Source organism: Lissotriton vulgaris, chromosome 11 (genome assembly GCF_964263255.1).
Source record: "Lissotriton vulgaris chromosome 11, aLisVul1.2, whole genome shotgun sequence".
Classification (NCBI taxonomy): Eukaryota; Metazoa; Chordata; class Amphibia; order Caudata; family Salamandridae; genus Lissotriton; species Lissotriton vulgaris.
Window position 1 is genome coordinate 1112008202 of NC_141699.1, and position 14037 is coordinate 1112022238.

The 14037-nt window shown below is 45.7% G+C and overlaps 1 protein-coding gene across 1 annotated transcript in view; it reads right to left on the reverse strand.

Moving 5' to 3' along the window:
* Positions 1-14037, reverse strand: part of LOC147684265 (putative cation-transporting ATPase 13A4) — a 164376-nt gene that overhangs the window by 57001 nt on the left and 93338 nt on the right. The window contains exons 20-21 of the mRNA XM_086942618.1: positions 5095-5137; positions 3767-3876 (exon numbers count right to left, since the gene is read on the reverse strand). Coding sequence (XP_086798744.1) covers positions 3767-3876; positions 5095-5137 — 153 coding nt within the window. The remainder of the gene's footprint in view (positions 1-3766; positions 3877-5094; positions 5138-14037) is intronic.

Sequence of the window (14037 nt, forward strand, 5' to 3'; positions counted from 1 at the left end):
GTCTCCTTGGGAAATAGTTTACCACAACTACGACTGCTCCTCCAGCCACAATGAAGGCACCGACACAGGCATGTGTGCCGCAAGCAACTGCTGAAGAGTACAGGGTAGTAAGCAAAGTAATTGTACAGAGTTCCCCAGAGGGAGCCGACTTATTGGCTCAAACTAACCTTGCTCTCACTGAGTATGAACGGGGAAGTGCATGATGTGAACCCTTTGCGGAATTTAAGGATACCTCACACAGGTTACCGGTTGGACGACTACTGTCATCCCATCCGATGACCGTCCAGCGTCATCATTGGTTTCCTGCTCCTGCGACAGGCTGGCGGTGCAATGGCACCGGCTGTCCTGCTATCGGCGTGACGTGGGAGGGGTAGGTGCCTAGAGGCCTGCTGCCAGCAACTCATGAGGTGCTCCACACTTGTTGCTGGCCCCACCAGGTCAGCCTGTGGAATCTACACACGGGAATAAAGGTTCCCGGGAGTTCCATAAACGAAAAGGGTCATTCTGCGACACTATTCAGGTCGTATACTCGATCCCTCCTACTAGAGAGGGACCGTATGCAATTATATGAGCACCATAGGTCCTGATGAATTGCCTTAGAGGCAAGAAACATGTCGACCACACTCACAATAAGGGTTGAATGAGGGTTGATTGCCTTACTCATCACTCCTCAATACCCCTTAATTTCCTTTTTAACAAAGCAGTGAGCCATGCTATTAAAAAAAATTTTTAATGGACTCTACTGACTTTTTTTAATCACACTCACGCTCACTATTGCCCTTCTGCACTTTTTTAGGCCCCTCACACTCACACACCCATTGGCAAGGAATAAAAGAACTCCGCCAAAGTGCAGCACCCCGTGCTGCCCGACGGGCATTGCACCGCCAGCCTGTCGCAGGAGCAGGAAACCAATGATGACGCTGGACGGTCATCGGATGGGATGACAGTAGTCGTCCAACCGGTAACCTGTGTGAGGTATCCTTAAATTCCGCAAAGGGTTCACATCATGCACTTCCCCGTTCATACTCAGTGAGAGCAAGGTTAGTTTGAGCCAATAAGTCGGCTCCCTCTGGGGAACTCTGTACAATTACTTTGCTTACTACTTTATAGGACAAGTACATTGGACCCCATTAAAAAATCGTCCTTTTTTATTCCCCCTCTTTGATACCAGAAGAGTACAGGGTGCCAATGGTGCAGCAAGAATGACCATGGTGAAAGGGAGTCTGTGTTGTACTAAACATAGTTTTCATGTTGGAAGGGCTCCCTTCCTGCTCAAAATCATGTTCCTGTTTGTATGTATGTGTGTGTGCCACAGAATGTAGCACACAGAGGTAAAAATGAGGAGAAATGAAAGCACTTCTCTTTGCTACGGCTGCCTCAGGGAGGTGCATAATCTTGGTACAAATCTCTATCTACAAATCTTTGTACTAGGGGTATGCGTCGACACTCATTGGAGATTGCATGGAAACGCTCATGCACCACCCATGGGATGCCCTTGGATGCATAGTAATGCAAGACTGCAGTGTGTTGCATTACTTCGAGTTAGAAACCAACAAATAGTGATTTCTGTCACTACATAAATCCCAGCAAAACACTGAGTTGGGTTGCATTAAAGAAGTGATGCAAGCTCTTTGGCAATCTGGGCCTATGTGTCTCGCACATCATCACATCCTACAACATGTATGTCCAGGAAATGTTATTTATAGTAAAGTACACTTACATGTATCTACTTACCTTCACAATGTTCAGGTAGTAAATATTTTGCCTACAGTATTTTGCAGGATGATATTAAATCCACTATATGTCGGGAGGTGGGTCGAGTCTCCCAGCTGGAAAGAACTCACTTTAGAAGTGAGAGTGTGGTTGGGGGATTAAGAAGAGTGCCCATGCTGGAAGGAGCCAGCCCTAGAAACATGAGGGCTGTGGGAGTTGAGACAAAAGTTCCTGCTGGAAGGAACTTGTCCTAGTACTGTGGGAGCTGTGACGGACCTGTGCCTAGAAGGGGCGATCAGACACACAAACCGATGGAGCTTGGAGCAGATGGTATTGCAAAAGGTGCTTGAATCAAATGACTAACATATGCACAGCATTGTGGCAGCCATATGGCTCACGCATCCTTCGCCAAAGCTTGATCCCACATGGAAGGGAATCCACTATCATTCATCTAACATTCACTGGCCTCGAGCTGCTTCGTGCTGGAGCATCAGCACCACAGAACACCTTCGATCTAATGCAGCATAGTGCAAGTCATCTTGTTGTGCAGCGCTGTGTTATTGGGAAAAGGCAGGAATGTGCAGAATTTAAGACAATATGGCGCAATGCTGCCTCCTCCCAGAGCTTGCACACAATGTGGTGCCTAGCGCCAATGCAGGTGCAAGGATGCCTGCGTTGTAAACAGGATTGTTTTTGTGCAGGAAGGGACAACTCCATGCAGACAAACAATCCCCTGCAGAATTTTCCTCTTTTTATCTGTACCGCAGAATGCAGCGCACACAGAAAGAGGAAACAACGAGGAGAAATGACGCTTGTTTCTCCTTATTACACCTCCCCTAAGAAGGCTTGGCTTTTCTCAGCTCTACCAGTGATGGGAAATATGCGAATGTGTAAAAATCCATGAGTGGGTGCGTGGGAAGACCCAGGTCCCACCTGATGAACACCTTGTGTGAGTAGAGTAACACAAGGCTGCGATGTGTGCTGCGTTGCGTTGCTCTCAATGTATCAGGCCACTGAGAGCCAGACGAGGGCGCCTCGCGTGGCTGAATAAATCGCATCTTTGGGGGTTTGACCCGCTTTGGCTCCATGTTGAGGGGTGGTAGGTTGCTGCAACCCCTCGATAAATATGACCCCAAGCGCCTGGAGTCTTTTCCACTGCTTGTACATTCCCAGGCCAGAGCTCTAATCAGGCAGCTCAGCTGCAACCCATTAGTTCCCTAATCTTCTCTGTAGGGTGCAGACAATAGGTACTTTTCCTTTGAGAACACAATCACCCTTACCAACACCAGGCCAACACTGGGGGTGTGATTGTTTTGGTCAGGAGGGATCTCCTGTCACAGCCCACATTAAGATGGTGACCCCCATTTCCTGTAGTCTAACACGCAGATCCCCTGAAGAACCAGCAGCTCTTGGCCTCCCAGCTAGACTCAAGCCACACAAACAGGAAATCAGACATAATGTTAATGTTAATGAAATGAATTCAGCGCAGCTGTTTCCCAGAGGTGTCCTGGCGCAGGGGCGTTACACAGGCTCCCGCAGCCCACGCGGTGCGGGGGGGCCCAAGCTCCCAGGGCTTTTTCCTGAAAGCTAGGAGGTTCGTGATCTTTCTTAAGTAAAACAGCAGTTCTTCCAGGCTTTGGCCTCACCTTATGTAAAACTTCTGCCTCTCCATCAAACTTTTTTTATGCGTGCCACTGAGACCAGCCTGGTCATCCTGCTCATTATAGTTGGAAGTGGACGTAGGTGTCAAGTGTCCTTCTTTGAGGAACCCTTAGTCCATCCCAAAAGGTGAGCAACTCTGGCTTATCTTTTCACCAAGGACCACTGGGGGCAGGAACGGAAAGGACAGAAAGGCACGCGCAAAGGACACCTGGCCACGTCAGAGGCGTAAACCATTCGACTCCCCTTAAACTTCTCATAGATCATCACCAACCACGTCACTGGGCACCAAAGGATTGGAATCTGGGATTCCGACACAGGCCCCCCCATCTCCTATTCAACTGAACCAACAGCACCCCACAAAACTTCCCAATGCACCACCATTTGGACTCACTTGACGAGATCCGGGACACACTTTATGTTGGTGACCTTGGAAGTGAAGGGAGCCGCTACCGAAGCCTCCTCTTCCGACAAGGAAATCCCAGCGTGCGCCGTTTTCAGAGCCTGGAAAGAAAACACAATTCCAGCCAGCAGTAATGATCAAAGTCATCACTCCATCTTCCTGAATGACAGCACACATCACCTTTGAGAACACTGGTTTATGGTAAGGCCTCCCTGTAGGGGTGTCAACTTCAAAACTAGGGACAGCAAGAGCTGAGATTCGTAATCCAGAAAAAAAGATAATCAGAAATATCTGGTGAAAAAACATAACAAGGGCCTTTTAATATTTGGGAGATTTCCACCCAGGACTCAACTGAAGGTCGTGTCCAAATTGTGAATACAAATTGTTCAAAATTATTACACCCAATGTTCATTCCCCACACAAATTTGGCAAACTACAAGAAAGCTAAAGTGAGAAAGCGGTGGATATTAACCAGTTTTCCCATTTGCAATGCATTCATCCTGCACGTGGGAAAAAACAAACCCCTGGGTATTCATAAATCCCTGAGGGGTATGTCGGTATCAGTTTATTGCAGACATTAGAATTAACCCCAAAGTTCTCAATCTACTTTGTGTGGTTTTGGAAGAATGATACAGGATACATTTCTGTTAACGCTACCATATAAAGAAGCCTTCACGCTTTGCATGATCGTAACAGAAATTGTGAGGTTAAAATGGTTAAGCAAAGTTTAACTTTAAACTTGCACTATTAAGTACATGCTCAACACCTGGGTCCTTGTATGATCAGGGCTGTACGACTACCAGCTTTGCCCCGAGGAAGTCACAGACTAACTGACCAAAGTGGCGAAACGTGTTGGCTGGAGGATCAATGGAAGAGAGAAATGTTATACGGAATTTTGTGGTCTCTGCATAATAAACACATTTTAAGACTACATTTCCATAAATAAATATGAAATGAATATAGATGTACAAGCACTTAAATGCGCTGTTCGTTGCAAGATTGTTGTCCTCCTGTTTAGAGATTCATGTTCTTTCAAATGCTTTGCACTAACTTTAGACACTGCTAGATGAGGATCTGGAAATGTGGTGAACGTTATAATATGGCAAAGAGGCGTCCACCGTTATCACCCTACCTACCCATACCTCTTCATGTAAATTTAAATATGCCATCACTTAAAACAGGAGACATAGGACAAATGCATGATATAATTCTTAGAGTTCTATTAGAATTTGACAATAATTTTTAACTTTTATGTGCACTGCGAAGCTGATCTGAATTTTAAGACTTCGTCATGGTACATATTTCTTGCCTCCACTTACCCCGCAGTCGTTCGCTCCATCGCCACACATGCCCACGTAGTAACTACAAAAAGTTTCAAAATACAATGTGATTAAATTAGAACATCAAATGCTGGTTGCCATCTTGCAAGGGTCCAGAAATGGTGCACACAGTGAAAGATGGGTGCATTGTGCCTTTAGAGCGTAGAGAAGCAACACATGCGTGTTGGTGTCTGAAGCTCCAGGCACCTCCCCCTCCACACTGTGGTCGCTGTGTATCCACCACCCCTCCATTGTCTCCCGTACCCCTTTTTAGGGCAGTGCACGTATGAGTGAAGATGGACCCACCTAGATGCAGACTGTTTATCAAACAGATCTCTGCATTTTTGCCCGGATATCTCTATCCTCGAGGATAGTTTTACTAATTTCCTTCATTTCACTTTTTTAAATTTCAGAGTTACATCACTTCTGTCACTATCCGGCGCCTACCCTGAATCATTGCTGTAGACCGGAGATAATAGCAGAACAATTACATATCACTCTGTCTATATAAAATAAGGTACGTGTCCATTTTGTACCAAGCGAGGCAAACCAGATGGGACTCATATTGACACCAGGGGTGCTAGTTCTATGATCCCGCTATACTTCTGAGTGTGTCACCCTTCTTTCCACTGACTAATATCCCCCTGCTTTTTCTTTCTGTTTGCATTACAGCTACGAGCTACTTTGCTAGACTAAAGAAGCCTATCTCTACCCTTATGATTTTATATACAGACATATGACCTCGATAGGTAGGTCATTTTCTATATCAGGTCTGAACCTTAATTTTAGGTATATTTTTACACAAATGGCAAAACGGTAATCTAATGTGACCTGCTGTTCTCATTAATATAGCATTTCCTGCTATGAGGATCCCATGATCATCCTACAGCCTGGGTTTTATCCTTCTTGGTGCTATCTCCTTTGGTTTTCTATCCAAAACGATGTTTATGCAATCTCAGGTATTCTTACCTCAAGTATATGTTATATTTTTTCGTTATCTTTAATTTACAAGAACCGAGGCTCTGATAAACACTACAATGAATTATAGCTTGAGCTACAAGTAGTTTCTATTATATTTTTTCGGTTTAATCTGTGTTATTGTTTATATATAGGTTTGTTCGGTCCCCAACCTTAGCTTGGTCACGCTAGTTTTGTGAGACTAGCAGTCCCTCACCACAGTAATTATTTAAAGAAGGCACCAGCTTCTTTTTTTGCTCTGCACTAGATCTCACTAGATATCTAGTAGCACATGATAAATATTCCAAGTTCTACAACCAGGCAGTTCATTGTGTTCAAAGTGACTTATCGTTTGTCCTTTTTCTTGTCACCTATATCTTTTTGTTGTAACAGAGTTTTTCTTTTATTTTCAATCAGGTATTAGCCTCTATTAAGTGACCCTGACATAACTACATGTATGAAGCTATCAATTACTTCGTTGCATCTTATCAATGTAAGTGTCTATTTATGTTAAAGGGTTTTTAATCCCAAACTATCAATCCTTTGTATATTTCTAGCCGTCGGCTGTGAATAACAGATATACACAGCCTGAACCTATAGGTGTCCCTTTGTGTATCAAAAGAGGTCCCTATATGATTAATGAATGTTGAAGTTCTGCACAATAGAGTCGTTAGTATCTGTCAACCAGATGACAAGAAATGACCTAATCTAATGTCTTAAATGAGTTACTGTGAAGTTAGACAATTGTGATAGATGTAAAATCATTTTGGTGTCCTTATGTTATTTTTATCTCCACATTTATATGTACTGTCATAAATGATGTAAAGTGTTAAAAGTTTATTAATTTAATTTGATGTATATTTTTCTTTCCTTTACATATGCTCTCCTCTCAGATTATCAGCAGAGACTCCTGAAGAAGGCGGTTTTCTGCCGAAACGCGCGTCGAGTGTTTTTTAATGATTATTGTTTGCATATCTTTTATGTCACTCTTTAATATAGTTGCATTGTGTTTTATTTAATGTATGACTTATAGGACACCTTTTGAATTTATAATTGTTGTGTTTTTTATGAATTGTATTTTTACCCTATCATATAGCCTGCGTCTCTATATGATTTTTTAATACCTATTAAATATACATTTGTCAATAGCTACTTTTTGTTTTTTCTTCACACTACTCGTTTCAGAGTAATTGGTCATTTACATTTCTGATGTCCTAGGCCTTTACCCACATTGGCCCACCATGGCATGCTTCTGATCCCTCTTACCACCTGACCACACCGTGGGTTCTCTACTACCATTTGTCACTCCCACATTCAGCGCTCATTTAGGAGCACTCACTAATCCGGTGGAAATACAGCGAAGGGGTCACCCTGTTGAAGCATCAGGATTAGATAATCCCATGGATTCAGGCTTTTCTACCCATGAACGTGGAATAACTTGTGAAGATTGTATTCATGAGGTATTATTGGGGCACCACGTACAGCACTCCACTACCTCATGGTGAGGTTTGCGCTAAACAAATACTATAGACCGTTATACATTTATGAGTATATATCCTTCTTGTAATAACACACCAGGCTGAATGAAACACCTGATAAGAGAAAAAATAGTATAAAATGAGCTGAAGCAGAATGGATAATGGGGGTCAAGTGGGGGTCAAGTGGGGGTGTATAAAAGGCTGAGGAACAAAGGTACCACAGAGGAAAAAAAAGCAACAAGAAGGGAAATAGGTATGTACGTATTGGTATTTATATAGCACAAACCTAGCTGTGATGCAACGGAGCTCTGTACATCATGCATATCAGTTGGAGGTTACACGAAAACACTTGACGCGCATTAAGTGATTTCTCCCAGAATTGCACAATGTTGGGTCTAGGGTCGAGGCCAGGAATTCGACCGACATCCCTCTGCTCTTAAGGGGGTATATTCTCCCGGCTCTTAATGCTTTAGATTTCCCCGGCTCTTAAGGCGGTAGATTCCCTTGCTCTTAAGGCTCTAGATTCCCCTGGCTTTTAAAGGGGTAGTTTCCCCTGGCTCTTAAGGGGGTAGATTCCCCCGAATCTTAAGGCGGTAGATTCCCCCGGCTCTTAAGGCGGTAGATTCCCTGGCTCTTAAGGCTCTAGATTCCCCTGGCTTTTAAAGGGGTAGTTTCCCCCGGCTCTTAAGGCGGTAGATTCCCCGGCTCTTAAGGCTCTAGATTCCCCCGGCTCTTAAGGCGGTAGATTCCCTGCCTCTTAAGGCTCTAGATTCCCCTGGATTTTAAAGGGGTAGTTTCCCTCGGCTCTTAAGGGGGTAGATTCCCCCGGCTCTTAAGGCGGTAGATTCCCCCGGCTCTTAAGGCGGTAGATTCCCCCAGCTTTTAAAGGGGTTGATTCCCCCAGCTCTTAAGGGGGTAGATTCCCCCGGCTCTTAAGGGGGTAGATTACCCCAGCTCTTAAGGCGGTAGATTCCCCCGGCTCTTAAGATGGTAGATTCCCCCGGCTCTTAAGGCGGTGGATCGAGCAGCTCAGCCACATCTTCTATCAAGTAAAAGAAAGAGTGGGTAGTTTGTGAACTAGAGGGTTGGGTTCGGCACAGAGGAGGACCCGAAGGGTGCACAGGCCAGGGAGCAGGGGGCCTTTTGTAATGATATTCAATGTAGAAAAAGTGGTCTCTAAATGTGCATTGGCTTTTTGCGTCTGTAATATCTTTCCCAAAATACCACATCACAGGAGGTTGCAGAGTGACCTGCCTAATTAATATTCATAAGAAAGATCCTAATTTGCGACTCCCTGCGATTGGCCACTGTCACAGGAAACGTGGCATGCAAGGAAAACACACTACCAACTCTGAACACCTTCACTTCCAGATCCACATCGACCCCAAGACCACACTCAGAGGCACCCTCCTTTACAGACATCCAGGACCCCGCGCACAATTTAGTGAGGACATCACGGACTTCATCACCCCACACGCGCTCCCATCCAAAGATTACATCCTTCCGGGAGACCTCAACTTTCACCTTGAAAAGAACAACGACCGCAACTCCACCACCCTCTTGGACAACCTCGCCAACCTCGGACTTAAACAACTGGTCACTTCCCCCACCCACATCGCAGGTCACACACTCGACCCTATCTTCACCTCCAGCAATCACGTCTCCTTCAGCCACACTACGGATCTCCTCTGGACTGACCACAGCTGCGTTCATTTCACCTACAACAAGCCGAGACCCATCACCAACCCCCAACCAACCCTGCAAAGAAACTGGAACAAAATCACCATCGACCAGATCTCCCCATCGCTCCTTCTAAACACCCCAGCCCACTCTTCTAACCCAGACCAAGCCGCCGCCAACTTCACCCTTTGGTTATCCAACACCGCCGACACCTTAGCACCACTGAAAAAACGTCAATGCAAACCTGGCAGCAAGAAGGCCTCATGGTTCAACGGTGATCTTAAGAAGTCCAAGAAACTCTGCCGCTCCCTTGAAAAGGCATGGAAAAAAGACCCAAACACTAGCACCAAGGACGCCTTCAAAAACGCAACCCGCTCACACCACCAACTAATCCGAATGGCCAAGAAAACAGCATTCAAGGATCGACTAGACAACAACGCCCACAACAGCAAGGAACTTTTCAACATCGTCAAGGAATTTACCAATCCCTCAGCCAACTCCAACGACATCACCCCCTCTCAAGCCCTCTGCGACTCCCTAGCCTCATTTTTCCACAACAAAATTGCAGACATCCACAACAGCTTCGACAACCAACCCGGAGACCAACCCACCCAACCATATGTTGAACATTCTCCCCCCTTGAACACCCTTAACGACTGGAACCCAATCTCCACTGAGGACACCATCCGCCTGATGAACTCCATCCATTCAGGATCCCCCACTGACCCATGTCCTCACCACATCTTCAACAAAGCAGACTTCGTCATAGCTCCGCACCTCCGAGACGTCATCAACTGCTCCTTCAACTCCGCCACCTTCCCGGAAAGCTGGAAACACGCTGAACTCACCGCCCTTCTGAAAAAACCCACAGCGGACCCCACCGAACTCAAAAATTACCGCCCCATATCACTCCTTCCTTTCCCGGCCAAAGTCATCGAGAAAGCTGTCAACAATCAGCTCGCCGCTTTCCTCGAAGCCAACAAATCCCTCGACTCCTCACAATCTGGCTTCCGAGCAAAACACAGCACTGAGACCGCCCTTATCGCAGCAACAGACGACATTCGAACTCTACTGGACAATGGAGACACAGTCGCCCTCATCCTCCTCGACCTCTCTGCAGCTTTCGACACAGTCTGCCACAGCACCCTTTTACAACGCCTCAGAAACATCGGAATACAAGGAAAAGCACTTGAATGGATCACCTCGTTCCTCACCGGAAGAACCCAGAAAGTCCGCCTTCCACCATTCAAGTCCGAGGCCACTGAAGTCATCTGTGGCGTACCACAAGGATCCTCACTCAGTCCCACCCTCTTCAACGTATACATGAGCCCCCTTGCGACCATCGCTCGCCAACACAACCTCAACATCATCTCCTACGCGGATGACACCCAATTGATCCTTTCTCTCACCAATGACCCCAGCACCGCCAAAACTAACCTACACGAAGGAATGAAAGAAGTTGCCGAATGGATGAAACACAGCCGTCTGAAACTCAACTCAGATAAAACAGAAGTCCTCATCTTAGGTACATCCCCCTCTGCATGGGACGACTCTTGGTGGCCGGAAGCCCTTGGAAAAGCACCCATCCCGACAGACCACGCACGGAACCTAGGCGTTATCCTGGATTCTTCACTCTCAATGAACAGACAAGTCAGCGCCGTATCCTCATCCTGCTTCAACATTCTTCGCATGCTCAAAAAAACATTTCGCTGGATCCCCACCGAAACCAGAAAAACAGTCACCCATGCTCTGGTCACGAGCCGACTGGACTACGGAAACACCCTCTACGCAGGTACCACCGCTAAACTCCAGAAGAAACTCCAACAAATCCAAAACGCCTCAGCCAGGATCATATTAGACATCCCGCGTAACGAACACATCTCCGGTCACCTGAAAGACCTCCACTGGCTACCCGTCAATAAGAGGATCACTTTCCGACTGCTAACCCACGCACACAAATCACTCTACGACATCGGACCAGAATGCCTCAACTCACGACTGTCCTTCTACACCCCCCCCGCCAACTACGTTCTTCCAACCAAGCCCTCGCCACTGTACCTCGCATCAACAAGACCACCATGGGAGGCAGATCCTTCTCATACCTGGCAGCTAAAACATGGAACTCACTCCCCACTCACCTTCGCCTTACCCAGAACCACCTAGCATTCAGAAAGCAACTTAAAACATGGATATTTGACAAGTAATCCTCCTCCCCTCCCTAAGCGCCTTGAGACCCTATGGGTATGTAGTGCGCTATATAAATTCTTTGACTTGACTTGACTTGACTTGACTGTGATTGTGTTTAAATAAAGAAAAAAATATTTTAAATGCAGCCCATTTTCCTAAAAGAAAATGGCACTGTTTTAAAAAAAAGGTTTTCTTTCATCAAAATGTTTATCCCCCTGAAACCATTTTCAAGATTCCGAAAGCAGAGCAGATTCAAAGGGACCCCTTTCCCTTTGCACTTCAATTACCACCCTTTGGAAGTGGATAACTTTTCAACGCTTTATGACTGGATTAAGGCTGCAAAACACTGTTACATCAGGGTCACACCCCTTCCAAATAGCAATCCTCAAACCATTTCCAAATCCATTTAGCCACTCTGAAATCCTTTCAGAATCTCTGTATGTGTTTAGTACATTTGAAAAAGAGTTTTAGCATTCACCTGCTCTCCGATTTACAGATTGCACGGTTTGCAAATGCTAAAACCCTATGGGGCAGATTTACAAGCGCCTTGCGCCACTTTTGCGTCACTTTTCCCATGTTAAAAGTGACGCAAAAGTGGCACAAGGGGCTTGTAAATCTGCCCCTTTGTACATAAGGCATAAGGCTGTCAGGTTAGCACACCCAGCTGGCAAATAGAACAAGGGTGGCGCGATCTTTCTTCCAAAGAGTTGTTCCTGGTTCTCTACAACAAAGGAGAGATTTTGCATGCAGAATTATATATATTTTTTTATTGTGAGCACTTTTAAATAATGCATGTATTGTGTATCAAAAACAAGGAATGAAACATATTTGTATCACTTCACCAAAATGACTTAACTGGAAATCCTTGTCTACTCCAGGGTTTGAGTAGGTAACAGACACAATAGCCCCTTTTTCTGTAAACCTATAGCTGTACACATGCAGTCTGGACTCTTGTACATATGGTTTCCACTTCTGCGGTTAACATAGATTTTTCCAAACCTCCCTCATTGAAACAGTGGGTGTTGGCCATATTGCTTCTTGCTCATGTTCATCCCACAACCTTCTCCTCTTTCAGCATGCCACACACCACCCAGCTAACGCTGCTATGGGCTGGTCGAGCACTCTCACTCGAGCGACTCCACTCTAGGCAGCCGAGAGGTTAGGCAGTTTGTGGACCACCAAGGGATTTGAAAAATGGGACCTCATTGGGATTAGTAGGGTGGGGGACCTTTGGCGGAAAGACAGGATAAAGTCTTTTGAAGAGCTGCAACTTGAATTCAAACTCAGCAATCGAGAATATTTTCGGTACCTACAGGTCCGGCATGCCCTTTCCTCTGTTTTTCCGGCCGGCACGCTCGTTCCAGAATCCTCACCCCTGGAGGACAGAGTACTCGACGGACATGTCCCGGACAGTACGATCTCACTTATATACAAAAAACTGATAAATGACCGAGCGGACCTTCTTCTACAGCTCCGTACGACCTAGACCAGTGATGGACTCCCCGAAGGAGGTAGCAATCTTGGCCCGTCTGAGATTGGTGCAGTTGAAAATCCTACACTGAGTGTATATGACGGGTCCTCGCTTGTTGCGTATGGGGTATGCTTCGGATGATTTGTGTAAGCGCGGGTGTGGAATGGTGGGTACATTCCAACATATTCTGTGGGAGTGTCCGGCGGTAGTGTCTTTTTGGAATCGTGTGCATGGTGTTAGGGCCGAGGTGACGTGTGTTTCGCTTTTGCCGGAGGCCCGAAGGTGTCTATTGAATGTGTGGGAGCCCAATGATTATAATGTAGCACAGACACAGTGGGCCACCTTGGGTAATATGATCGCTAAGCGTGACATTGCGCAATTGTGGGGATCATCGAGGGCACCCAGTCTGTCGGCCTGGTCTAGAAACATGGACTGGTGCATGTTTCACGAAAAAACAGTCTACGTTGCTCGGGGCAGGCCCAAGAAGTGGGGGAGGGTGTGGAATCAGTGGAACCAGTATCGTGGTGAAATTTGTGCTCCCCTTTTGTGCCTCCTCCGGAGGTGTTACACTTCCCTTAAATGTGACGTTCCTTCCAATTTGGATCTTTGTCTATGTATCGCTGGCCTGCTCTCCTTCCCCCTTTCCCCCTCCCATCTGCTCTTCTTATAGCTTTTCAATTTTGCTTGTTACTATGTAACAGTTGTGGATGTGGTACTCCCTCCCCAGAAGGATTACTTATGTATCGGCCTTGCGTTTAGCCTCCGCAGTTATTTCTTTATTCTTGGTTGGTTGGTTTTTCAAAACATAAAACAAAGACCTTATTCCTCCTGCGATTTAATGTATGACATGACATGTTCGTTTCATTGCCGCCGGGCCCTAGGGTTGTCGGCTGAAGGGCTGTGTGTTCATTCATCCGGTTATGATCATCGGAAATGTTGCCAGCCGACCCGAGGTGGCTGTATGATTGCTATTGTATATCCATGCTTATCAATAAAGGTTTTTAAAAAATAAAAAATAAAAAATAAATAAAAGCACAAGTCAAGTTAAAAATAACAATTCAAGAAGATCACATTACCAGTTACAAAGATAACAAATATAAATTATACAAATGAATTAACCTCTTAGAGCGCGTAAGAATCTCCGCTAGCTCAAACTCCTCCATCCCATAC